Source organism: Ranitomeya imitator, chromosome 1 (assembly GCF_032444005.1).
Source record: "Ranitomeya imitator isolate aRanImi1 chromosome 1, aRanImi1.pri, whole genome shotgun sequence".
NCBI lineage: Eukaryota > Metazoa > Chordata > Amphibia > Anura > Dendrobatidae > Ranitomeya > Ranitomeya imitator.
This window is the reverse complement of record NC_091282.1, coordinates 985019656-985047456: the sequence shown is the minus strand read 5'-3', so window position 1 is coordinate 985047456 and position 27801 is coordinate 985019656. Positions and strand designations below refer to the sequence as shown.

Below are 27801 nucleotides of genomic sequence, written 5' to 3'. Positions count from 1 at the left end.
TCAAGGTGCTCAAAACCATATTCAAGAAGTTTATTAACCCTTCTGGTGCTTCACAGGAATTTTTTGAATGTTTAAATAAAAATGAACATTTAACTTTTTTTCACAAAAAATTTAATTCAGCTCCAATTTGTTTTATTTTACCAAGGGTAACAGGAGAAAATGGACCCCAAACATTGTTGTACAATTTGTCCTGAGTATGCCAATACCCCACATGTGGGGGTAAACCACTGTTTGGGCGCATGGCAGAGCTCGGAAGCAAAGGAGTGCCATTTGACTTTTCAATGCAAAATTGACTGGAATTGAGATGGGACGCCATGTTTCGTTTGGAGAGCCCCTGATGTGGCTAAACATTGAAACCCCCCACAAGTGACACCATTTTGGAAAGTAGACCCCCTAAGGAACTTATCTAGAGGTGTGGTGAGCACTTTGACCCACCAAGTGCTTCACAGAAGTTTATAATGTAGAACCGGAAAAATAAAAAATCATATTTTTTCACAAAAATTATCTTTTCGCCCCAATTTTTTATTTTCCCAAGGGTAAGAGAAGAAATTGGACCCCAAAAGTTGTTGTACAATTTGTCCTGAGTACGCTGATAGCCCATATGTGGGGGTAAACCACTGTTTGGGCGGATGGGAGAGCTCGGAAAGGAAGGAGCGCCGTTTGACTTTTCAATGCAAAATTTACAGGAATTGAGATGGGACGCCATGTTGCGTTTGAAGAGCCACTGATGTGCCTAAACATTGAAACCCCCCACAAATGACACCATTTTGGAAAGTAGACCCCCTAAGGAACTTATCTAGATGTGTGGTGAGCACTTTGACCCACCAAGTGCTTCACAGAAGTTTATAATGCAGAGCCGTAAAAATAAAACAAAATTTTTTTCCCACAAAAATTATTTTTTTAGCCCCCAGTTGTGTATTTTCCTGAGGGTAACAGGAGAAATTGGACCCCAAAATTTGTTGCCCAATTTGTCCTGAGTGCGATGATACACCATATGTGGGGGGAACCACTGTTTGGGCACATGGGAGGGCTCAGAAGGGAAGGAGTGCCATTTGAATGCAGACTTAGATGGAATGGTCTGCAGGTGTCACATTGCGTTTGCAGAGCCCCTAATGTACCTAAACAGTAGAAACCCCCCACAAGTGACACCATTTTGGAAAGTAGACCCCCTAAGGAACTTATCTAGATGTGTGCTGAGCGCTTTGACCCACCAAGGGCTTCACAGAAGTTTATAATGGAGAGCCGTAAAAATAAAACAAAAATTTTTTTCCCACAAAAATTATTTTTTAGCCCCCAGTTTTGTATTTTCCCGAGGGTAAGAGGAGAAATTCGACCCCAAAAGTTGTTGTCCAATTTGTCCTGAGTACGCTGATACCCCGTATGTTGGGGGAAACCACCGTTTGAGCGCATGGCAGAGCTCGGAAGGGAAGGAGCGCCATTTGGAATGCAGACTTAGATGGAATGGTCTGCAGACGTCACATTGCGTTTGCAGAATCCCTAATGTACCTAAATAGTAGAAACCCCCCACAAGTGACCCCATATTGGAAACTAGACCCCCCAGGGAACTAATCTAGATGTGTTGTGAGAACTTTGAACCCCCAAGTGTTTCACTACAGTTTATAACGCAGAGCTGTGAAAATAAAAAATCTTTTTTTTCCCCACAAAAAATATGTTTTAGCCCCGAGTTTTGTATTTTCCCAAGGGTAACAGGAGAAATTGGACCCCAAAAGTTGTTGCCCTATTTGTCCTGAGTACGCTGATACCCCATATGTTGGGGTAAACCCCTGTTTGGGCACACGGGAGAGCTCGGAAGGGAAGAAGCACTGTTTTACTTTTTCAACGCAGAATTGGCTGGAATTGAGATCGGACGCCATGTCGCGTTTGGAGAGCCCCTGATGTGCCTAAACAGTGGAAACCCCACAATTATAACTGAAACCCTAATCCAAACACATCCCTAACCCTAATCCCAACAGTAACCCTAACCACACCTCTAACCCTGACACACCCCTAACCCTAATCCCAACCCTATTCCCAACCGTAAATGTAATCTAAACCCTAACTGTAACTTTAGCCCCAACCCAAACTGTAGCCCTAGCCCTAACCCTAATCCTAGCCCTAACCCTAGCCCTAACCCTAGCCCTAACCCTAGCCCTAACCCTAACCCTAACCCTAACCCTAGCCCTAATGGGAAAATGGAAATAAATACATTTTTTTAATTTTTCCCTAACTAAGGGGGTGATGAAGGGGGGTTTGATTTACTTTTATAGCGGGTTTTTTAGCGGATTTTTATGATTGGCAGCCGTCACACACTGAAAGACGCTTTTTATTGCAAAAAATATTTTTTGCGTTACCACATTTTGAGAGCTATAATTTTTCTATATTTTGGTCCACAGAGTCATGTGAGGTCTTGTTTTTTGCGGGACGAGTTGACGTTTTTATTGGTAACATTTTCGGGCACGTGACATTTTTTGATCGCTTTTTATTCCGATTTTTGTGAGGCAGAATGACCAAAAACCAGCTATTCATGAATTTCTTTTGGGGGAGGCGTTTATACCGTTCCACGTTTGGTAAAATTGATAAAGCAGTTTTATTCTTCGGGTCAGTACGATTACAGCGACACCTCATTTATATCATTTTTTTATGTTTTGGCGCTTTTATACGATAAAAACTATTTTATAGAAAAAATAATTATTTTGGCATCGCTTTATTCTCAGGACTATAACTTTTTTATTTTTTTGCTGATGATGCTGTATGGCGGCTCGTTTTTTGCGGGACAAGATGACGTTTTCAGCGGTACCATGGTTATTTATATCTGTCTTTTTGATCGCGTGTTATTCCACTTTTTGTTCGGCGGTATGATAATAAAGCGTTGTTTTTTGCCTCGTTTTTTTTTTTTTTTCTTACGGTGTTTACTGAAGGGGTTAACTAGTGGGCCAGTTTTATAGGTCGGGTCGTTACGGACGCGGCGATACTAGATATGTGTACTTTTATTGTTTTTTTTTTTTTATTTAGATAAAGAAATGTATTTATGGGAATAATATTTTTTTTTTTTTCATTATTTTGGAATATTTTTTTTTATTTTTTTTTTACACATATGAAAATTATTTTTTTTACTTTTTTACTTTGTCCCAGGGGGGGACTTCACAGATCACTGATCTGACATGCAGCGCTGCAGCCTTCACAGTGCCTGCTCTGAGCAGGCTCTGTGAAGCCACCTCCCTCCCTGCAGGACCCGGATCCGCGGCCATCTTGGATCCGGGGCTCGAGCAGGGAGGGAGGGAGGTAAGACCCTCGCAGCAACGCGATCACATCGCGTTGCTGCGGGGGGCTCAGGGAAGCCCGCAGGGAGCCCCCTCCCTGCGCGGTGCTTCCCTGCACCGCCGGCACATTGCGATCATCTTTGATCGCGGTGTGCCAGGGGTTAATGTGCCGGGGGCGGTCCGTGACCGCTCCTGGCACATAGTGCCGGATGTCAGCTGCGATAGGCAGCTGACACCCGGCCGCGATCGGCCGCGCTCCCCCCGTGAGCGCCGCCGATCGCGCTGGACGTACTATCCCGTCCATGGTCATAGGGGCCCACCCCACATGGACGGGATAGTACGTCCGATGTCAGAAAGGGGTTAAACCCAAGCTTTTTTAATTTTTACAAGAGAAAATGGACCAAAAGATTTGTTGTGCAATTTCTCCTGAGTCTGCCGATACCCGTATGTGAGGGAAAGCCACTGTTTGGGTGCATGGCAGGGCTCAGAAGGGAGGGAGCACCGTTTGACTTTTTGAATGCAAAATTGGCTGGAATCAATGGTGGCGCCATGTCCCGTTTGGAGACCCCCTGATGTACCTAAACAGTGGAAACCCCCAATTCCAACCCTAATATCAACACACTCCAAACCCTAATCCTAACCCCAACTCACCTGAGCCCAACTCTAACCCTAATGGAAAAATTGAAAAAAATACATTTTTTTATTTTATTATTTTTAGATAACTAAGGGGGTGATAAAGGGGGGTTTGCTTTAGTATTTTTTTTATTCTGAAGGTGAAGGCAACAGTGATTTCAGTGGTGATAGGAGCACTTGGAGCAGTGACCCCTAAGTTGGAAGAATGGCTACAACAGGTCCCAGGAGGAACATCTGGGCTCTCTGTCCAGAAAAGCGCTATTGCCTGTTTGATAGGCAATCCCAACATGTATTCAAGCTGTCTAGTAGTCGCAAATCATGCAGCTGCGTTAACATAAACCAACTCATCACTACTGGGAACAGCTAAGTTCCTGTGCAGAACCCTCAAACTACACCTGTAAAATTCCCAAATGGCATAGAATTTTCAAAATGGGGTCACTTGAGGGGCAATTCTGCTCTTCTAGCACGTAGGGCTCTGTATATGGAGTAAGCAAACTATTCTAGGAAAATCTGTGATCCAGCATACAAATAGTGCTTCCTCCCTCCCTAGTCATGCCTGTGGCCAATTAGTACTGTATAGCCACATGTGTGGTATTTCCACGTTCAGCAGAAATTGTGTGACACATTTTGGTGCCATTTTTACCCATTTTCCCTTGTGAAAGTGTAAAATCTTGGATGAAATCAAAATTTGTGTGGTAAACATGTAACTCTTTTCTTCACTGTCCAATGGTATAAAATGCTGTGACACACCCGTGCTGTCAACATGATCACTGCACCCTTAGATGAATTGACAGGTGTAGTTTGTAAAATGGAGTAACTTATAGGGGGATCGGCAGTTCTGGGACCTCAGGCACTCTCCCAGTGGGTCATGGCACACGTATACCATAACAGTAAAATCTGCACAATAATATGGCGCTCCTTGCCTTCTGAGGTTTCCACTGAGCCTGAAAAATATTTCCAGGTTACATGTATGGTATTGGAGCACTCAGGAGAAATTGTACAACAAACAGAGGGCCATTTTTTTCCTATTAGCCCTGAGAAAAATTAAAAACTTGGGTTAAAACAACACAGCGGTAAAAATGTAATTATCCTTTCTTCGCCGCCCAATAGTATAAAATTCTGTGAGGCACATGGTGTCAACATGCTTACTGCATAACTATATGCATTCATTGAGGGGGTGTAGTTGGTAAATTGAGTTCACATATGGGGGGTTTCTGTTGTTCTGGCACATAAGGGGCTCTGCCAATGTGACATGGCACCCTCAAATCATTCCAGCAAAATCTGAACTCTAGTATGGCACTTCTTCCCTTTTGAGCTTTGCGCTGCACCTCAAAAATAGTTTTCTACCATATATTGGGCATGGGTGCACTCAGGAGAAATCGCACAACTAATTTATGGGGTCCATTTTCTCGTGTTATCTTTGTTAAAATAAAAAAAATTGGGGCTAAAACATTTTTGTGGGAAAAATGATTTTTAATTTTCACAGTTCAACTTTGTAAAATTTTGTCAAGCACCTGTGGGTTCAAGGTGCTCACCACACGTCTAGATAAATTCCTTGAACGGTTTAGTTTCCAAATTGGGGTTAATTGTGCGGGGTTTCCACTGTTAGGGCACATCAGGGTCACATGGCGTCCGCTCTCATTTTCAGCCATTTTTGCTTTCCTTCATTGCCCTGCCGTTTGCCCAAAAAGTAGTTTTCCCCCACATATGGGGTATCGGAGTACTCAGAGATATTGCATAACAAATTTTAAGTCCATTTTCTTCTGTTACCATTGTGAAAAAAAAAAAATAGGAATAAAGTAAAATTATGAAAAATAAAGTGTACAAATGTTCATTTTTTCCTTCCACATTGCAATAACTCCTGTGAAGCACCTGAAGAGTTAATAAACTTCTGGAATGGGGTTTTGAAGACTTTGAGGGGGGGAGTAAGTCAAGTGTCAAAAGGCTGTGAGTGACAGATCTCACACCTTGAACCAGCTAAGCTCAGAATAAAAGGCTTGCTTTCCATTTGGATACCATTTGGTCTAAACTGCTTTGTTGAGACAGCCATGATTCCATAAGGATTTATGGAAGCTGGCTTATGGCCCAATAGACTTAACGGGCCAGGCTTATATCTAACTAAGAACTGGTGGCAGTCATACTGGGCTGACAGGGCTCTGTTTCACTGGTGCTAGTGAAAGGTGCCCCTCAGTCTGTGAGGGTTGTGAGTAAGCATAGTGCCACGTCAGTGACTGCGTGTGCCATATCCTCTCACTCCACGTGCCTCCCTGGGCCCGTGTGGACAGGGGGAGTCTGTAAAATTGTATGACCTTACGTGTTCCCAGGGGGTGCGGAACATCATGTTAAAGAAACGGAGGAGACGGCATTACGTGATCAGTCTAACTTAATAGTGACGTCAGGCAGGGTGGCAACACTGGGATTCTGATTGATCTCCCCGATGCCATCCTTCACAAGCTTTTAACATACTAACAAAAAAAAATGTTTAAAAAATTATGCAGATGTAAAGGAGACCTATGGTAAATGTTATTTATTAACTATTTTGTGTGAAATAACGCTATGATTTAAGGGCTTAAGAATTAAAAGTTTGAAAACTGCCATTTTCAATTTTTTGCCAAATTTCCGATATTTTCACAAATAAACACAAGTCATATAGAAAAAATTTTACCATCATCATGAAGTAAAAGGTGTCATGAGAAAAGAAATCGCAGACTCACTGGGATCCATTGAAGTGATCCAGAGTTATTACCACATAAAGTGACATGCTGGTCAAAATTGTAAAAATGGCCTGGTCATGAAAGTGAAAACTGGCTTGGGGAGAGGTGGGGTGGGGGAGGGGTGAAGGGGTCAATTCAAATATCACTACCCTTCCTCACTACTCTGCTTTATTTTATTTTTTTTTACTACATCCTTTTTGACGACGCCTTGTTTGAGAATCACAGTGTATGCTGGAATACACTCAAAAAAGTCATCATCAGGGGCAGAGGCTACAGTCAAATGATGGACCCTTGACAGAGCGCACTGTCAGTGAGCATTGTAAGGAGAGAACAAGTGAGCAAAGACCAGCGATGCCTCCGCAAGTGACATCGTTTGCATGGACGACGCTGGTCTCTGCTCGCCGGATTCTCTCCTTACAACGTACACTGACAGTGCGCTCTTTCCAGCTGGTCACTTTTGATCAAAGGAGTCGAGGGAGTACATTGTCACTGTGCAGTGAGAAAAACCATGCAGAGAGAAGAATAGTGCACAGTGACAAAATCCTACTGAGCACCAGTCGGAATTGACAACTGACACATGCTTAGTAGAGATGGGATTCTCAAACAAAGCTTCATAATACAGGAAGTAGTAAAAAAAAAAAAAAATGCATTAGTTAGTGTGGTGAGGGAAGTATAGCGACTTTATAATTAAAGTATACAAGAAAAAGAAAAAAAAAAAGGATTATGACATTAAATAGATGAAGATTTAAGAATAAAAAATATTTTAGTTTTCTAAACCTCTGACCTTTCACGACACCTGCGCACTGCAGTACTTTACGCTGCCCTCAACAGGGCAGACAAAGTACGCCTGCGCCGGAGCCGCAGCAAGAAGCAAAGAAGAGGACATCATCCTATGAAGATGTGAGGCGCCGAACCCGGAACGAGATGCCTATCGGACCGGACCAGGACCGCCCCTGTGTGAGTATAATATAACCTGTTTTTCTTACCTTGCAGGTTACATAGGGAACTTATCTACAGCATTACAGAATGCTGTAGATAAGCCCTTGATGGCGGTGGCCGCATCTTATAGGTAAAAATTGGGCAGACAGATTCCCTTTAATTCTCGTATCTACATGACTTTGTAGCCAATTTTCTTACAATATATACAACATTAAAATCAATTTTCCAGGATTAGTTAAACATGCTGCTTTCTTCTTAGTCCATGTGTTGTGTAGCAGCTATACACAAACAACCTTTGGACAGGTATGGGACTATTTTTGGAAGAAAGCATCCATGTTTTTCTAATGCTGGAGAAGCACATTAACCCCTCAAGCCCCAAGGGTGGTTTGCACGTTAATGACCGGGCCATTTTTTACAATTCTGAATACTGTCCCTTTATGAAGTTATAACTCTGGAACGCTTCAACGGATACTGATGATTCTGACAATGTTTTCTCCTGACATTGTACTTCATGATAGTGGTAAAATTTCTTTGATATTACCTGCGTTTATTTATGAAAAAAACAGAAATTTGGCGAAAATTTCGCAATTTTCCAACTTTGAATTTTTATGCCCTTAAATCACAGAGATATGTCAAACAAAATACTTAATAAGGAACATTTCCCACATGTTTACTTTACATCAGCACAATTTTGGAACCAAAATTTTTTTTTTGTTAGGGAGTTATAAGGGTTAAAAGTTGACCAGCAATTTCTCATTTTTACACCACCATTTTTTTTTTTTTTAGGGACCACATCACATTTGAAGTCATTTTGAGGGGTCTATATGATAGAAAATAACCAAGTGTGACACCATTCTAAAAACTGCACCCTTCAAGGTGCTCAAAACCACATTCAAGAAGTTTATTAACCCTTCAGGTGTTTCACAGGAATTTTTGGAATGTTTAAAAAAAATGAACATTTAACTTTTTTTCACAAAAAAATTTACTTCAGCTCCAATTTGTTTTATTTTACCAAGGGTAACAGGAGAAAATGGACACCAAAAGTTGTTGTACAATTTGTCCTGAGTACGCAGACACCCCATATGTGGGGGTAAACCACTGTTTGGGCGCATGGCAGAGCTCGGAAGGGAAGGAGCGCCATTTGGCTTTTGAATGCAAAATTGACTGGAATTGAGATGGGACGCCATGATGCGTTTCGAGAGCCCCTGATGTGCCTAAACAGTGGAAACCCCCCACAAGTGACACCATTTTGGAAAGTAGACCCCTCAAGGAACTCACCTAGATGTATTGTGAGAGCTTTGTAGTGTTTCACTACAGTTTATAAAGCAGAGCCGTGAAAATAAAAATTCTTTTTTTTTTCCACAAAAATTATTTTATAGCCCCCAGTTTTGTATTTTCCCAAGGGTAACAGGAGAAATTTGACCCCAAAAATTGTTGTCCAATTTGTCCTGAGTACGCCGATACCCCATATGTGGGGGGGAACCACCGTTTGGGCGCATGGCAGAGCTCGGAAGGGAAGGAGCGCCGTTTGGAATGCAGACTTAGATGGAATGGTCTGCAGGTGTCACATTGCATTTGCAGAGTCCCTAATGTACCTAAACAGTAGAAACCCCCCACAAGTGACACCATTTTGGAAACTAGACCCCCTAAGGAACTCATCTAGATGTGTTGTGATAGCTTTGAACCCCCAAGTGTTTCACTACAGTTTGTAACGCAGAGCCGTGAAAATTAAAAAAAAAAATCTTTCCCCCCAAAATTATTTTTTAGCCCCCAGTTTTGTATTTTCCCGATGGTAAGAGGAGAAATTCGACCCCAAAAGTTGTTGTCCAATTTGTCCTGAGTACGCTGATACCCCGTATGTTGGGGGAAACCACCGTTTGAGCGCATGGCAGAGCTCGGAAGGGAAGGAGCGCCATTTGGAATGCAGACTTAGATGGAATGGTCTGCAGACGTCACATTGCGTTTGCAGAACCCCTAATGTACCTAAATAGTAGAAACCCCCCACAAGTGACCCCATATTGGAAACTAGACCCCCCAGGGAACTAATCTAGATGTGTTGTGAGAACTTTGAACCCCCAAGTGTTTCACTACAGTTTATAACGCAGAGCCGTGAAAATAAAAAAATCATTTTTTTCCCACAAAAATGTTTTTTTTAGCCCCCCAAATTTTTATTTTCCCAAGGATAACAAGAGAAATTGGACCCCAAAAGTTGTTGTCCAATTTGTCCTGAGTATGGCGATACCCCATATATTGGGGAAAACCCGTTTGCGCGCACGGGAGAGCCCGGAAGGGGAAGAGCACTGTTTTACTTTTTCAACTCAGAATTGGCTAGAATTGAGATTGGATGCCATGTCGCATTTGGAAAGCCCCTGATGTGCCTTAACAGTGGAAACACCCAATTCTAACTGAAACCCTAACCAAACACACCCCTAACCCTAATATCAACTATAACATAACCCTAACCACACCCCTAACCCGAACATGCCCCTAACCCTAATCCCAACCACACCCGTAACCCCAACACACCCCTAACCCTAATCCCAACAGTAACCCTAACCACACCCCTAACCCTGACACACCCCTAATCCTAATCCCAACCGTAAATGTAATTCAAACCCTAACCGTAACTTTAGCCCCAACCCTAACTGTAGCCCTAACCCCAACCCTAGCGCCAACCCTAACCCTAGCCCCAACCCTGACCCCAACCCTAGCCCTAGCCCTAACCCTAACCCCAACGGGAAAATGGAAATACATTTTTTTTATTTTATTATTTTTCCCTAACTAAGGGGGTGATGAAGGGGGTTTGATTTACTTTTATAGCGGGTTTTTTAGCGGATTTTTATGATTGGTAGCTGTCACACACCGAAAGACGCATTTTGTTGCAAAAAGTAGTTTTTGCGTCTCCACATTTTGAGAGCTATAATTTTTCCATATTTTGGTCCACAGAGTCATGTGAGGTCTTGTTTTTTGCGGGACGAGTTGGCGTTTTATTGGTATTCGGGCACGTGACATTTTTTGATCGCTTTTTATTCCGATTTTTGTGAGGCAGAATCACCAAAAACCAGAAATTCATGAATTTCTTTTGGAAAGGGGGAGGGGGGAAGCTGGGGGGGGGGCGTTTATACCGTTCCACGTTTGGTAAAATTGATAAAGCAGTTTTATTCTTCGGGTCAGAACAATTACAGCGATACCTCATTTATATTTTTTTATGTTTAGGTGCTTTTATACGATAAAAACTATTTTATAGAAAAAATAATTATTTTTGCATCGCTTTATTCTGAGGACTATAACTTTTTTATTTTTTCGCTGATGATGCTGTATGGCGGCTAGTTTTTTGCGGGACAAAATGACGTTTTCAGCGGTACCATGGTTATTTATATCCGTCTTTTTGATCGCGTGTTATTACACTTTTTGTTCGGCGGTATGATAAAGTGTTGTTTTTGCCTCTTTTTTTTTTTACGGTGTTCACTGAAGGGGTTAACTCTCAGGACAGTTTTATAGGTCAGGTCATTACGGACGCGGCGATACTAAATATGTGTATTTTGATTGTTTGTTTTTTTCTTTAAGGCTTGGTTCAGATTGCGTTAGTGCAATCCGTTTAGCGCCTAGCGCCAGCGGATTGCGCTAACTCAATGTTTTGTAAAGGGGTCGCGTTAAACATCCCCGCTCTCGCAGATCTCCAATCTGCAAGAGCGGGGAACGGACCTCGGGCGCGCCTCGGACGCTGCAAGCAGTATGCCACAAAATACCGGCACATCGCTAGCGCGTGCCGAAAATGGCACGCGCTAGTGATGTGCGTCCCCATTGCTGTGAATGGGCGCGCTAACGGACGCGTTGCACGGCGTTAATTTTGCCGTGCAACGCGGTCCCATTAACGCAATGGGAACCTAGCCTTAGATAAAGAAATGTATTTATGGGAACAATATATATATTTTTTTCTTTATTTAGGTTTTTTTTGTTTGTTTTTTTTTTTTACATATGTGAATTTTTTTTTTTTTACTTTACAACATTGCCCCGGGAAGGATAGGGGGGCATCATGTTATAGGGTCAGATCGCTGATCTGACACTTTGCAGTGCACTGTGTCAGATCAGCGATCTGACGTGCACTGTTGGAGGCTTGCAGGCGCCTGCTCTGAGCAGGTGCTTGAAAGCCACCTCCCTGCAGGACCCGGAAGCAGCCCCACGGCCATATTGGATCCGAGGCCTGCAGGGAGGAGGAGGTAGGAGACCCTCGGAGCAGCGCGATCACATCGCGTTGCTCCGAGGGTCTCAGGAAAGCACGCAAGAAGCCCCCTCCCTGTGCAATGCTTCCCCTGTACCGCTGGAACACTGCGATCATCTTTGATTGCAGTGTGCCGGGGGTTAATGTGCCAGGGGCGGTCCGTGACCGCTCCTGGCACATAGTGCCGGATGTCAGCTGCGATAGTCAGCCGACACCCGCCGATCCACCATGACGTACTATCCCGTCACTGGGAATTAAGTACCAGGTCACCTCGACGTTATAGTATGTCATATGGGATTAAGGGGTTAAAGACTTACAGGGAAATTCTTGAGAAAGACATGGCAGGCATCGTCTTTAAAGAAGCACTGGCATGAAAGTTTTTATCCTCTTAATATATTGCAGCCATCATATTATATGGCATTGTGTACTTACAATTGCTCATTTTGCTTTTGTACCCAGTATGCTCTACGTAGAAACAGGAAGCCTCTACTCCCTGCATGACTCATTTCCGTCTTCATCTCCCACCCGTCCCCCTGCCAGGGACTTTTGCAGTGATTTATTATGTCTCATACAGGAATAGACCTCCTTTTTATACATACAGCTTAGAAGGATTTCGCTAGACCGATTTTAATCATGTGATGTCAGAGTTAATGGGAAAAAAGAAGAATTATCTGGGTAGAAAGGCAAAATGAGCAATTGTAAGTACACCGTGCTATATAATATGATAATTGCACTATATTAAAAAGGATATAAACTTTGATGGGAGAGCTTCTCTAAAACATATTTCATTGCAGATAGACTGTTTATTATCTATACCATGATTTTCTCACATTTCTGACCACTTACCATAGGACTTGAACAATTCGGGCTCCTTCAGAGGTAGCTCTATTGTTTCCCTGATTTCCTTCAGTTGGGTCTGTAAACCACCAATCATATCATAAGTAACTTTGGTTTTTATATCCTCTTCTGCTTGTGTCTTTGGGATTTTACATTTTACTCGAGTTCGAGGTGAAATATAATAAAATATATCTGTATTACATCTAACTCCAGCTTTTGTATGTGGCGATAGGTCAGAGTGGTCATCACTGGTACCAGATATGACACAGCAAGGACTCCAAGGCGTCTCTTGGCAAGGCTCTCCCATGCTTTGATCTTCTGAAGGTGAAGAAGCAAAGCAATATTTGCTTTCTTCAGCTTTGCTTGGTGTACTGGTAACAGCTTCATCCTTTCGGTCCTCAATATCTAGTGAGCTAAGCTGTAATGAAAGGTCCAAACTGCTGAAGTCCACCATGGACTTGTCAATAGTGGTTTCATGTGGATTACTGTGAAATGGTTCTTGGACACCACCGTCGGGGCCTTTTATCCTTTCCACCTGCAAGCTGCACGATCTCCCGTAGAAAGTTACATTGATATCATTTCCAGGTAAAACTATTTTCCCATCTAAAATTTGCAGAAAAAAAATAAAGAGTAACTATAAGGGTTTTACAAAAAGAAAAACAAGAAGGGAATTGGTTACCAGGTTTGGCATACTAATCTGAGAGTAGCATAATGTAGAGACAGAAAGAGAAGTACAGAACTCAGCTTCTTCCATCAGCCTCATACACACTGAATGGAGCGCCGGAAAGTATGCATAAAGGGAACCAGCAAAAACGCTATTAACCTGCAGATATGGGGTTATTCTGCAGGTTAATAGCATTATTAACCTGCTGGGTGCCTGTATGTAGCTGAATACTGCAGGGAGAAAATTAACTTTATTCTCCCCGGCAGCATTTGGTTGCAGTCACAGGGCGGCTATGCCCCAAAAATACAGAGCCGCAGCTGTAATCGCACCCCAGCTCACTGACACTGACTCTATATTAGGACCGGCTGTCAGACAGGGCCGGGGCTAGGTTACAGGCACTGCTCTGTATTCTTAGGCTGTGCACACACGCTCAGGATTTTTTTGTGTTTTTTTCAGCGGTTTTCGCTATAAAAAATGCAATAAAACTGCTAAAAAACTGCTAATTAAACATCCTATTAGAATGCAAGCCGCAATTTTTGTGCACATGTGGCGTTTTTTCCATGGCGGAATTGCATTCTGGAAAAAAATTCAGCATTTTCATTCTTTGTGTGGAATCGGGGGATTCCGCACACATAGGACAGCATTGATCCGCTTACTTTCCGCATGGGGCTATGCCCACCATGCGGGCAGTAAGCGGATCATGTGCGGTTGGTTCCCAGGGTGGAGGAGAGGAGACTCTCCTCCAGGTCCTAGGAACCGTATAATTTAAAAAAAAAAAAAATAGAAAGAATTAAAATAAAACAATCGTGATACGCTCACCTTCCGGCGTCCCCTCCAGCCTTCCCGCTCCTCGCGATGCTCTCGGCAGCTCCCGTTCCCAGTAATGCCTTGCGGCAATGACGTAGTGGTCTCGCATGATGCTACGTCATCTGGGGTCATTGCCGCAAGGCATTACTGGGAACGGGAGCTGCCGGGAGCATCGCGAGGAGCAGGAAGGCTGCAGGGGACACCGGAAGGTAAGAATATCACGACTGTTTTATTATTTTTAACATTAGATCTTTTACTATTGATGCTGCATAAGCAGCATCAATAATAAAAAGTTGGTCACACTTCTCAAACACTATGTTTGACAAGTGTGACCAACCTGTCAATCCGTTATCCAAGTGATGCTACAGATCGCTTGGAAAACTTTAGCATTCTGCAAGATAATTACGCTTGCAAAACGCTAGTGCTTAGCAGGAAAACCAATGCCAATTACGCATGCATTATACCAGCGGCAGGGAGTTGCGGAATTGCCACGGAAATTTAAGCGGCAATCCCGGACGTGTGCACATAGCCTTAGGCTACTTTCACACTTCCGTCTTTAGACCTCCGTCGTAATCCGTCGGTTTGGGAAAAAAAACATCCTGCAAATGTGCTTGCAGGATGCGTTTTTTTCCCATACACTTGTATTAGTGACGGATCGCCACACGTCGCATCCGTCGTGCGACGGATGCGTCATGTTTTGGTGGACCGTCGGCACAAAAAAAAGTTCCACGTAACTTTTTTTGTGCGTCGCGTCTGCCATTTTTGACCTCGCATGCGCGGCCGAAACTCCGCCCCCTCCTTCCTGGACTGCAGAATGGGCAGCGGATGCATTGGAAAACTGCATCCGCAGCCCACATCGTGCAGTTATTTCACAACGTCCGTCGGTACGTCGACCCGACGCATTGCAATGGGCCCGTACCGACGGAAGTGTGAAAGTAGCCTTAGAGCGTTGACTGCACCAGCTGCGACCCAGTGACTGAAACCAAATGCTGCCGGAGAGAATAAAGTTCATTTTCTCCCCACATTGCTTGGCTAAATTCAGGCGCAGTGCAGATTAGTAATCCTATTAAGCCAATATCCTCAGATTAACAGCATTTTTTTGCTGGTGACAGGTTCCCTTTTAAACTGTGTTACATTAAAATGTGAATATGCAGTGGAAAAGTTGGAGGTCTTGGTGCATCATTGTAGAAACATATAAAACAATAAGACATTCATAATCTATCCCATTGAAAGGTGATAAATATTGATTGTCGGAAAACATTCAGTTATGAAAAAAAAAAAAAGAATCTGATAAGCCCCTCTATTCCCCTTCTTTGCTGCCAAACCAAGCTTTGAACAGACAAGCCGAGCCATGTTTGTCAGTCTGGGTGCTAGGGATGCCTAACCTAACAACCAGCCTTTCCATTGAGGTGAACTGACTGCACATCTCCAGCACCCATGAATGAGCAAGAGGTTCCCATAGGGGCAAATTCAAAGCATCGGTTTATCATATTCTATTCTAAGGGTCTGTGCACACGCTGCGGATTTTGCTGCGGATCCGCAGAGGATTGGCCGCTGCAGATTCACAGCAGTTTTCCATGCGTTGTACAGTACCATGTAAACCTAAGGAAAACAAAATCTGCAGTGCACATGCTGCGGAAAAATCCACGTGGAAACGTAGCGTTGTTTATTCCGCAGCATGTCAATTCTTTGTGTGGATTCCGCAGCAGTTTACACCTGTTCCATAATAAGAATCCGCAGGTGTAAAACCGCAGGCGGAATCCGCACAAAATCCGCAAAAAAAAAAAACGCGGTAATTCCGCAGGTAATCCGCAGTGCAGTTTACCAAAATCAGTTCAGAAAAATCCGCAGGACTTTCCGCAACGTGTGCACGTAGCCTAATGCTCGCTGACCTGTTTTTCTTTAAGAGGTCCTCTTACTCTGCACTCATTACCTGTATAAAATTGCCCCTGTTTGAACTCGTTACCTGTAGAAAAGACACCTGTCCACACACTCAAACAATCACACTCTAACCTCTCCACCATGGCCCAGACCAAAGAGCTGTCTAAGGAAACCAGGGACAAAACTGTAGACCTGCGACACTGTTGAAGTGTACATATGATAAAAATTACAGACCTCTCCATTTTTTGTAAGTGGGAAAACTTGCAAAAAAAATCAGTGCATCAAATATTTATATTCCCCACTGAATATACTTAGATGCAATACAGTGGCATCCATGACAAGAGGTTCCATTGTAATATGCATTTAGCCTATACATCTTTGTACTGGAAGCTGCTGATAGGAAGCACAGATACATATTGTCTCCAATTTTCTACAAATTCGTAATACAATATTATGTTACGCATTAAAGTAAACACAGCCACAAGCCGGCTGAAAACTTCCACAGAAATCAATAATTTTGTTACCTAAAGTATTGGCTGACCACTACCATTTAGTCATAAACCCTTCATGACAAGAAAAACATTAGAATGTATGTATTACTTGCAGTAAGAACTTTACGTGGGTGTGTGCACAGACTAGTATTTGCAGCAGAGTATTGGCAAAAAGTGGTTTGTAAAATGTCTGTTTCTTATGCATTTTAATTGCATTTTTTCCCTTTCATTAGTACCTGTCAAAAACGCTGAAGTGACATGATGCAGATTAAAAAAAAAAAAAAAAAAAAGCGGTTTGATGGTTCAATTTGCAAAGAAAAAAAAATGAGCAAAATGTGCACAAGATTCCAGAAACCTCATTCACTTTGTTAGTACTGTAAAACGATGCGTTTGTTTCTACAATAAAAATGCAACGTGTGAATAAACCCTTAGGGTACGTGTCCACGTTCAGGATGGCCGGCGGTTTTGACGGAGCGGCAAACTCGCTCCTCCCCCTTCTGGAGACGCGATGATGCCGGATGTGTTCATTGCACACATCCGGAATCATCGCACCCCACACATAGGGCCCTGTGTTATACCTTGCAGCGGCGCCGCAAGGTAAACGGAGATGCTGCGATCTAAAAAGACGCGCCGCATGTCCGGAACCGCAGGGCCGCCGGGTGCGTGTTATCTCACATAGTGGAGACGGGATTTCATTAAATCCCCTCCACTATGCTGTAACATCTGGACGCTGCAAGTTTGACGCTGCGGCTCTATGCAGGGTCAAACACGCAGCGTTTCCGGAACGAGGAAACAGACCCTTATACTTTAGGATCACACAGGAGCTTAGAATTACATCTTTCATCTGATAACTGCAGAGTGCAAAGACATATAGCGCTCAGGTTCTCCCCCATGCCATGGTCCGTTTGTCTCACATAATTGTAATTATGGAAGACCGGAGATTAGTAAATGAGTTATTTTTTCAAACCTGAAATATGCACACCTCATTAACCATTAATGCAGTGAAGCAAATCTCACATATCATGTCACACAATATATATTTAGAATCACAGTATATTGTGGTAGAGTGAACCAAATAAAATGACATTCATCTATCTATTTAAGACGATTCAAAGTCAAAGACCGAAATTGGCCGTATTAAGCATATTGGATTCTCGTAGGAATATGGATTTGATTTGTAGACCAAAAGCTGAGTGTTTAGTGATAAAAAAAGACCATTTGCAAAGTTATTTTTTCCAAAATTAGTGTGTGAATTCAGCTGTAGCTTGTATCACAATGCTACAGTACTGTATATATTTAAAGCGGCTCTGTCACTAGTTTACAATCCAAACTGTATAAATAAATAGATTTCTTTAGACCTGATGAGGCTGATGTACTTATTATGATAACCCATGTTGCAATGACAGCATAATCCTTAAAAGGTGTTGGCCACTACTTTACAAGTCTTGTTCATGTGAACCAACGGGCATAGGTAAACTACTAAATACCTTTCTCAAGTCCCTCTGTAATCTGAACTGTTGTCTTAATCTCTTGCTGAGAATCCCCTCACTTCCAGTAACCTCACATGAGATTCTCACAGAGTTCCTAGCTCTGGAAACTGAAGGACCGGCAAGGCTCCAATCAGTCCGAAAAATCACAATACTCATGTGCACCTACACACAGACCATGTTTCAAACAATTCATTTTATCATGTGAACCACACCCAGAGGTGGGGTATGTGGGCAACCAGACCCACCCATCTCTCAGGCTGCCTGTAAACCTGACCCAGATGTACAAAACAAGCCTGTTAGTTCTATGTGCACTAGAGCTTTACATCACAGAGGACAAACACCTCCATAATACATGCCTCCAATTAACTATATGTCCGATTGCCACCTTACATATCTCCAGCTCTGCCTAAAACCGTGGGGCATGGAACCTTCTACCGCTAGACACGGGATTCTTGAAAGGGAAATCAACATTACCATGTAGCTTCTCAGCTCTATGTTCCACATGGAAGCTAAAATCTTGCAGGGAAAGAAACCAGAGAGTAATGCAAGCAAGTGTAACACTTCGGCCGACGGGTCCAGTCTCCAAAGTGCAGGGAGATCGGGTCCCGCCGGTTCGTGGGCATTCCCCTGGTCCCCGCAATCCTTCTCACCATGCTCATGCGGCGCTCCTTCCGGCTGCGGCGTCTGCTCGGCATGTCTCCTCCCTCGCTTCCTGGTGGCAGGAGAGCGAGCATAGGGCACACGCGCACCGCTCTCAGAGCATTTGAAGGGTCAGCGCACCCTTTTTCCTGAAGTGTCCACCCAGCCATTTGTTGAGAGATCTGTGAGTATTTAAGGTCCTCACTTCTTTTTGGAAATTCCCGGCGCAATTTTGTGTTTTGTTTTCACGTTGCCATCCCCAGGTCTCGGTCCTGCGCTTGCCAGTGCTGTCTTAGCTGCTCCGTGCATTTACACTCTGTGTTTTAATCCTGGTTCCTTGTCCTGCCTGTCCACCATCTGTCCTCAGATTCTGGCAGTATTCTCCAGACCTCCTGTTGCCTCTCCTCCGGTTTCCTGGACCTCTCGCTTCCTACCTCAGTGTGTCTTCATTCCTTTCCAGCTCTGACCCTCTGGTCTTTGAACCGTTTCAATCGAGCCTCCTTGGCTGTCTCGGGAAAATCGCTGTATAGGGGGTTCGCTTGCCATTACTCCATCGGAGGTATTCGGTGTCTCGGACCGGGGGATCCTCCCTGTGGGTTTTCCAGGTTGTAGTTCCAAATAAAGTCTTGCATTCACCTTACATCTTTGTCTAGCTGGTTCCTAGGATTCAGCTTCCCAAAGTACTCTGTGGTCCAGTGGGTTCACTAACTTCCTTCTGCCTGCCTTGGCTTGACACTAGGCATACTTTTCAATGATTTTTTCAACCTTTCCACAAGGCCGTAAGTCTGGGGATGGTACACTGACTTCTTCAGTTGTGTAATTTGCAGGGCCATACACAGATCCCTCACCACCTCTCTCATAGAGGGCGTTCCTTGGTTGGTCTGGATCTCTTTCGGTAATCCTGCAGGCTAGAAATTCCGCAGAGGAGTTTCTCAGAGGAACAGCTTCAGTGTAGCATAGTCAAGGATAACCGATATATATCGATGTCCACAAGCAGATTTAACCAGGGGACCAACCAAGTCCATGGCAATTCGCTCAAATGATACTTCTATAATGGGTAATGGTGTGAGGGAACTTTGAAAGTGAGAGATAGGGCAGTTATCTGGCAGGTGGAACAGGACCTGCAATACTTTAAGATTTCCTGGTGACACCAGGGACAATAGAACTCTCAAATGACCCGTTCTTGCATTTTGTCCACCTCCAGAAGGTCACCCAAGACATATGAATGGGTTATGTTCAGGACCCTCCGTTTATAGGGTCCTTGTACCAACAATTGTTTTACTATCTCCTCCCTCACCTTAGTAACTCGGTACAATAAGTCCCCACTCACCTTAATATAGGGAAACCAGGTGTCAGCCCTCGGCTCCTGTGCGATCCCGTTTAGGAAAGTTACATTACATTGAACGCCTCCTTTAGAGTTGAGTCCCTATGTTGAGCAGACCCAAAACTTTCGCCGCTCAACCATATCTCAGGAATACCAGCGTCAGGGGACACTACCACCTCATCCTCCATATAGACACTTCCTTAGGAGCGACACATCTCTCATCCAAACCCTATCCCTTTTCCCTACAAGTCCCAAAACAAGCAAAAGTTCCAGCCTATGATAATAGTGTACAATAAGTCCTGGTCCATGCTGACCTCTTGGCACTCAGTACCTTCGACCGTTTCAATGTCCACTTTAGATAATGGATAGTCCTTGGTATCCCTGTGAAGGCAGCGGATGGCAAACTTCTTCCCAGGAATCAGCTGAAGATGAAGTGTGACCCTCAACAGGGTCACCAAACTCAGTCTAGTAGTCCAGTCACTTGCCAACCATTCATCTTTACAAAACAAGACTGTGGCCCCTCGCTGGGTAGACCGTTCCCAATGCAGGCCGGATAAACATAGTATGAACAGCGGTGTCCCAGGCTACAGTCGATCTGCTCGGAGGTCCGGGGAAAATGGGTGAGATTTCCATGATATAATATCGACAGCTGGGATCTTTGGCATTACTTCTTCGCCCCTTTGGACCTTGGACGCCCACCCCCTTTTGGGACACCTAGTATGGTTTTGCGCCTCCACCCCGTTTGGACACCCAGTATGGATTGGGCTGCCTCCTCAAGGAACCCTCGACCCCCTGATACCATTCGACCAGGCCATCGGCGTTCCAGGGGTCACCCTGGGCAATACAAATCTGTATTGGCCTCGGAAGGGAATGCACAAACAAATCCTTTACCACTCGCTCTACCATCTGAGCAGGGGTAGACAATTCTGGCTGCAAACATCTTTGGACTAAGTGCATCAGATCAAACATTTGAGAACGAGGGGGTTTGTTATGGTGATACAACCAGTGGTGGACCAGTTGTGCCCTGACAATCATTGTCACCCTCAAGTGCGGCAAAATTTCAGTTTAACATATTCCTTGGCATCTTGTAAGGCTAAGTCATAGTAGGCCTTGTGAGGCTCCATCGTTAAGTATGGGGTCAGCACTTCTGCCCATTGCTCTGGTGGGAGTTTCTCCGTCTCGGCGAACCTTTCAAAAAAATGGTCAAATAAGCCTCTCGGTTGTTTTCTCCTCACCTTACGGAGGGAAAAATCATCGGCTGACCTTGGAGTGAGAGCTGCCATCAGGCCACGAACCATCTCTGTGAGAAATTCAATCAGCTGCTGCTGTCGTCGGTGCTGGACTTGTTCCTGCTGCTGGATCTGTTGCATAAGCAGCTTACTTGTCTCCTTTTGTACCAACTGTTGCTGCTGTAGCTGTTGCTGCTACTGGGCTTGCATCAAGTGTTTAATCAGGTCCTCCATGCTGTCTGACTTTGCTCCCTGGCTTATATCCTACTTCATCCTAGACATTTAATACTTCTGTAGCAACCACATGTGTTCCCTGGGAACGCTGCCCGCCCTTCTTACACCAATTGTGGCAATGCTCCTCACTTGGGTGCGTGGTGATAACAGACAGAAACCATTTCTATTTAAATCTCAAGACTGGTTTATCGGTGCTTCATAAACCATGCCACAGGAAAATAAGCAGCCTTTCAGTGCAGGCAAAACAAAGTAAACAGTTCTAACAAATTCATTTTAGAGACAGTCCAGGACATACAGGCTGGATAGCATCCAGTATACCGGCTCAGTCTGGAGACATCACATAGGAGGCCTTTGTACCGCCATACACACATACCATGTTTCAAACAGACTCCATTTTATCATGTGAACCATACCCAGGTTCACCCATCTCTCAGACTGCCCATGAACCTGACCCAGATGATCAAAACAAGCCTCTTAGCACTATGTGTACTACAGCAGGGGTGTCAAATTGCATTCCTCGAGGGCTGCAAACAGGTCATGTTTTCAGGATTTCCTTGCATAGCACAGGTGATAATTTAATCACCTGCAGAGAATGATTCCAGCACCTTGTGCAATGCTAAGGAAATCTTGAAAACACGCATGGTTTGAGGCCCTCAAGGAATGCAGTTTGACACTCCTGTACTAGAGCATTTCGCCAGATTTACATAGAGGACAACCAACTCCCTGATACATACCTCCTATCAACTATGTGTCCGGTAGTAACCTTACAATATGTGTAATAAATTATTTATTCATATACATATGTCTCTTTCTGCCTGACCATCCATTAATCAGTGAACAGGAGTGGGGGAATAATCTTTAATTCCAGAGCTGTTGTTCTGTGCATCGTTTATATTCTGTGCACCAGTGTCTATATTGCAGGAAATGGTGCTGGATTGCGTGTGATGCGGAGGGTGGAATGGGAAGAGTTAGAGCTAGGATTGTGTGTGACACTGGAGTGGGAGGGGTTTAGGTGAAGGTCTGTGCTCACTTCCGGCTTGCAGCCCTGCACAAGGGCAGATGTGAATTGCAATCAGAAAGGAACAGACGATTCTGAAGAGGAACGGATGATGCCAAGGCACATAAAGTGAAGCAAAAAGTCTTAAGACGACAAAAAAATATGCAGAAACTGTTCATGGACACTTTTAAGAGCATTATCCTTAAGCATTTTTTCCATACATCAGTTTTTCTAATACACGTACCTATCATAGTCTATGGCAGGGGTCCTCAAACTACGGCCCCCGGGCCATATGCGGCCCGCCGAGGACATTTATCTGGCCCCTAGGCCTGCTGCGGACATTTACCTGCCTATTGGGGGACTACGCTACCTATTGGGGGACTATACTACCTGTTGGGGACATTTACCTGCCTATTGGGGACATTTACCTGCCTATTGAAAGACTACGCTGGCTATTGGGGACCTATGCTGCCTATTGGGGACATTTACCTGCCTATTGGGGTCTATGCTGCCTATTGGGGACATTTACCTGCCTATTGGGGACTACGCTGCCTATTGGGGTCTATGCTGCCTAATGGGGACATTTTCCTATCTATAGGGGACCTACGCTGCCTATTGGGGACATTTAACTGTCTATTGGGGTCTAAGCTGCCTGTTGGGGACTATGCTGCCTATTGGGGACATTTACCTGCCTACTGGGGTCTATGCTGCCTATTGGGGACATTTACCTGCCTATTGGGGACTACGCTGCCTATTGGGGACTATGCTTCCTATTGGGGACATTTACCTGCCTATTGGGGACATTTACCTGCCTATTGGGGACTATGCTGCCTGTTGGGGACCTATGCTGCCTATTGGGGACATTTAACTGCCTATTGGGGACCTATGCTGCCTATTGGGGACTATGCTGCCTATTGGGGACATTTACCTGCCTAATGGGCACTATGCTGCCAATTGGGGACATTTTCCTGCCTATTGGGGACCTACGCTGCCTATTGGGGACATTTAACTGCCTATTGGGGTCTATGCTGCCTATTGGGGACATTTACCTGCCTATTGGGGACATTTACCTGCCTATTGGGGACTCTCGAACCATACCAGTCTGAGCCTGAGGTAAAAGCAGAGTTCCACCAATATGGGTACTGGAGAGGCTGAACGGATATAGACTGGCAAGGCTGCATTGATGGGCAGAGCAGTCTGTATGTCTCTGTGTGGGCAATTTTATTGCTGGTATATTGTTTTTGTGTGCTGTATATATATTGGTATTTTACTAATAGCAATTTGGAATCCCTAGGAAACCATGATATCAAGAAAGAGAACAACTGCTTCACTTGTTATGACTAGCAGTGACACATATGGAACTGGACATTGACCATCTCATTAGCCAGAAGCAGGCCCATAGTTCCCATTGAAATACCGGTAAGTTTGTTGATTTAACTTCACTTGTTCTTCATTTTAAATATTGTATTTGTTCCTGTTTAGTTTTTTTTTACTTCAAAATAAGACATGTACAGTGTGCATGGAAATTTCTTCATAGTTTTTTTTAAACTATATTCCGGCCCTCCAATGGTCTAAGGGACTGTGAACTGGCCCCCTGTTTAAAAAGTTTGAGGACCCCTGGTCTATGGGGTAGTTTTTTTTTTCCCCTCGAACAGAATGGTTCGCACAAAAGCACGGAGACATGTTCAAACTCAATAATGCAAGTCTATGGGTCTGTTAAAGAAACACACAGCACTTGGATGCCATCTGATTGATAGATTGGATAAGCTTGAGAAATCCATTTTTTTTTTTATCATCCAAGAAAAACTTTTGAAACTCTGCCCAAAATCTGATGGTAAAAAACTGGACAAACTGACCAAACTCTGATAACTCTCTGATCAAACACAATGTTGAAGTTCAGACTGGTTTTTTGAGCATGGAGGGGAAAAAAAAAAAAAAAAAAAAATCACTAAAGTGTGAAGGGAGCCCCTAGGATGCTGGACAACCTCTTCAATACTAGTCTGATTGGCAGCACCTCAGTGTTCCTCCTGCTGCTGAGCTCTCCCACTGCTCAATACAAGCTGCGACTGTCAGGCACGCTGGATGAGGGAGACTGAATAAGCTTCTAACATGTAAAACATACCATAATCAGGGTTCTCACCAGGAGACATGCATTAAAGATTTCATTAGCAGGCTTTGGGGCACTCCAAGTATCACAGTGCTTTTAATTTAGAAATGCACATGAATCTCATGGACTGCTACCAACGATAGCACGATATTTCTTGATCTGATATGCCAGACGTTGTTTTAACCTTTTATTTCAACCACATCACAGGTCATTTTAAGACCAAGAACTCCTAAACTACAATATCCAGTGAAAATGCTCTTTTTAGACCTACTACAGCAGATACGGTATGTAAAACAAACACAGCTATAGAGACAATAATTCCACAAACAGTACTGTAAAGGTTTGCTCTTGTTTTAGAAAACCTGCTTATTTCCTCGACAAAAGCTCCTGTCGCTGATACATATACAATGGCGCGCTTGAGTGTGCAGGTCAGAATACAGGAGTACTTATAGGCACATATGGATGTGCGAGCACTGGAGATGTGGACACAGCAGAAATAGGCACAGCATTTCACGGGGGACACAAGGGCAGTGTGCAAGGCTTATGTGTGTACTAACTGGACTTCAAGAAAAAAAAAACGATAGAATGGGGTAGAATAATAAGATCGAAAAATAAGGGAGACAGACCCTTGCTTTAAACACAATGATCTTATGTGGAGAAACAAGAAGATTGCCATTTTTTTTCTCAAAATCTAAAAAAGTGCAAACAAATTTACTTATTAAATATTTAAAAAAAATATGTTTGCGTACTTAATATATAAATGCTGTCATCATACTAACAAATATGATTAAAATGCTAAATCAAATCTGGCACCGATATTTACAAAACAAGCTACATTCATTATTAAAAGGGGTTGTCCACCCGTTCGGAATCCTCTAAATTAATAACATCTATAAACTCGCCTCAGGTGCTGTCGCCGTTCCAGACGTGTTGGCACTGGCTTTCCCGGGGATTGTGTAGCATTGTTATGTCACGCAATCCCTGCAGCTAATTGTTATTATTTATTTATATAGCACCATTAATTCCATGGTGCTGTACATGAGAAAGGGGTTACATAGAGTTATAGATATCATTTACAGTACACAAATTTATGATGACAGACTGGTACAGAGGGGAGAGGACCCTGTCCTTGCGGACGTTAGTGCTGACTTTACTCTCCCACCTTCAGACGTATCACGTACATCCCAAGGAAGTGAAAGTGTGCAATCATGGGGAGAGTGAAGTCATTGCTGATTATCTGCAGGGACCCCGTGACAATTTCACAGGAGCCCCGGGAAAGCGAGTGTCGACACCGCTGGAGTGGCGCCTGTCCCGAAGGAGAGAATAAGTTGCTATTTTACAAGAGGGAAACATAGGGATTCAGAAGGGATTGACCAATTAGTGGACAACCCCTTTAAACAGGTGTTTTAGACCTGATGATGCTTGTGTATTTACTTTGAAAATGTATGCAATAGTCAATCATTTTTTAATCTTTTCCCACAGTATACTAAATTGAGCTAGGCTCACAAAATGATCATATAAATGGATATAAAACAGGCATTCTGACAGATTTTCAAAGTGAGTGCACCAATGTCATCAGGTCTAAGATTTACTTAATAATCTTTTCAGTTTGTCTTGTAATATATAGTGACCAATCCGCTTTAAAGCGTCTCGCATTCATCTTACATTACTGTGAACAGCAGTCCAAAAAAGGTAAATAACAAAATACAAAGAATGCTTACCCATGAGCCTGAGCAGGAAAGAAGACAGCTCCTCTACATTGACAGCACTGGCATCCTTCTCCCTGTGATGATGAATGGAAACAAGTCGGCATGGTGAATAAAGGGGTCTCACATGTAACGTGCGCTGGCACAGGGGGCTTCCAGATGTTACTACTTAAGATTTATCAATCTTTGCAAAAAAACAAGCTTAGCCCAATTTTGAATGCTATACATACTTGTCCTAAAGCCCTCATAATAGGGAACCTGTGTTTCACGCAGAACAAATCGTATCACATAAAGGAATTCATTCAGACAAGAGCAATCTTCCCCCGTGCACGAGAAGCCAGGTAAACGCTACTCTAATGGTATGTATGAGGGTATTACCGTATATTAATGCCTGCTGAATGATCCCCTCTCTTCACAGAATGATTGGTGGAGATGAGGTGGTTTAATATCAAATATTTTTACTTACGCAGATTAATGGTTTAATACAGACTGGTAGACAATGTAACCTATGCAGTGGATATAAAAAGTCTAAAACTGTGTGACTGTGTGCGGGGCGTGTGTGTGTGTGTGTGTGCGGGGCGTGTGTGTGTGTGTGTGTGTGTGTGTGTGTGTGTGTGTGTGTGTGTGTGTGTGTGTGTGTGTGTGTCTGTGGCTACAAGTCCCATCGTGCTATGCCTCCCCTACTCCCCTGCAGTAAGTGCCCGGCGCCAGCCCCGTAATCCCCTCCAGTCACCGCTCACACAGGGTTAATGCCAGCGGTAACGGGCCGCGGGTACCGAACTCCGTTACCGCTGCTATTAACCCTGTGTGTCCCCAACTTTTTTACTATTGATGCTGCTTATGCAGCATCAATAGTAAAAAGATGTAATGTTAAAAATAATAAAAAAAACAAAAAACCTGCTATTCTCACCTTCCATTGTCCGACGATGTGCTCGCGCCGGCCGCCATCTTCCGTTCCCACAGATGCATTGGGAAATTACCCAGAAGACTTAGCGGTCTCACGAGACCGCTAAGTCATATGGGTAATTTCGCAATGGATCCTGGGAACGGAAGATGGCGGCATCTGCGCGCACATCGCCAGAGTTTCGCTGGATCCTAGGGGGTGAGTATATAACTTTTTTTTTTTTATTTATTTTTTTTTTTTAAACAAGGATATGGTGCCCACACTGCTAAATACAGCGTGAGCAGTGTTATATGCCGCGTGGCTGCTATATACTACATGGACAGTGTGCTATATATTACGTGGGCTGTGTTATATACTGTGTCGCCTGTGTTATATACTGTTATACTGTGTTATATACTGTTATATATATAGTACGTGGGCAGTACGTGGGCTGTGTGATATAGTACGTGGGCTGTGTGATATAGTACGTGGGCTGTGTGATATAGTACGTGGGCTGTGTGATATAGTACATGGGCTGTGTGATATAGTACGTGGGCTGTGTGATATAGTACGTGGGCTGTGTGATATAGTACGTGGGCTGTGTGATATAGTACGTGGGCTGTGTGATATAGTACGTGGGCTGTGTGATATAGTACGTGGGCTGTGTGATATAGTACGTGGGCTGTGTGATATACTACGTGGCTGCTATATACTGCGTGGCCTGTGTTATATAGTATGTGGGCT

The 27801-nt window shown here is 43.7% G+C and overlaps 1 protein-coding gene across 4 annotated transcripts in view; it reads right to left on the bottom strand.

Annotated features, from left to right (window-relative positions):
* The window catches only part of AFG2A (AFG2 AAA ATPase homolog A), a 725380-nt gene that overhangs the window by 684895 nt on the left and 12684 nt on the right, over window positions 1-27801 (bottom strand). For all 4 annotated transcript variants that reach the window (XM_069743913.1, XM_069743912.1, XM_069743915.1 and 1 more), the window contains exons 4-5: window positions 26190-26251; window positions 12615-13208 (exon numbers count right to left, since the gene is read on the bottom strand). In XM_069743913.1, coding sequence (XP_069600014.1) covers window positions 12615-13208; window positions 26190-26251 — 656 coding nt within the window. The remainder of the gene's footprint in view (window positions 1-12614; window positions 13209-26189; window positions 26252-27801) is intronic.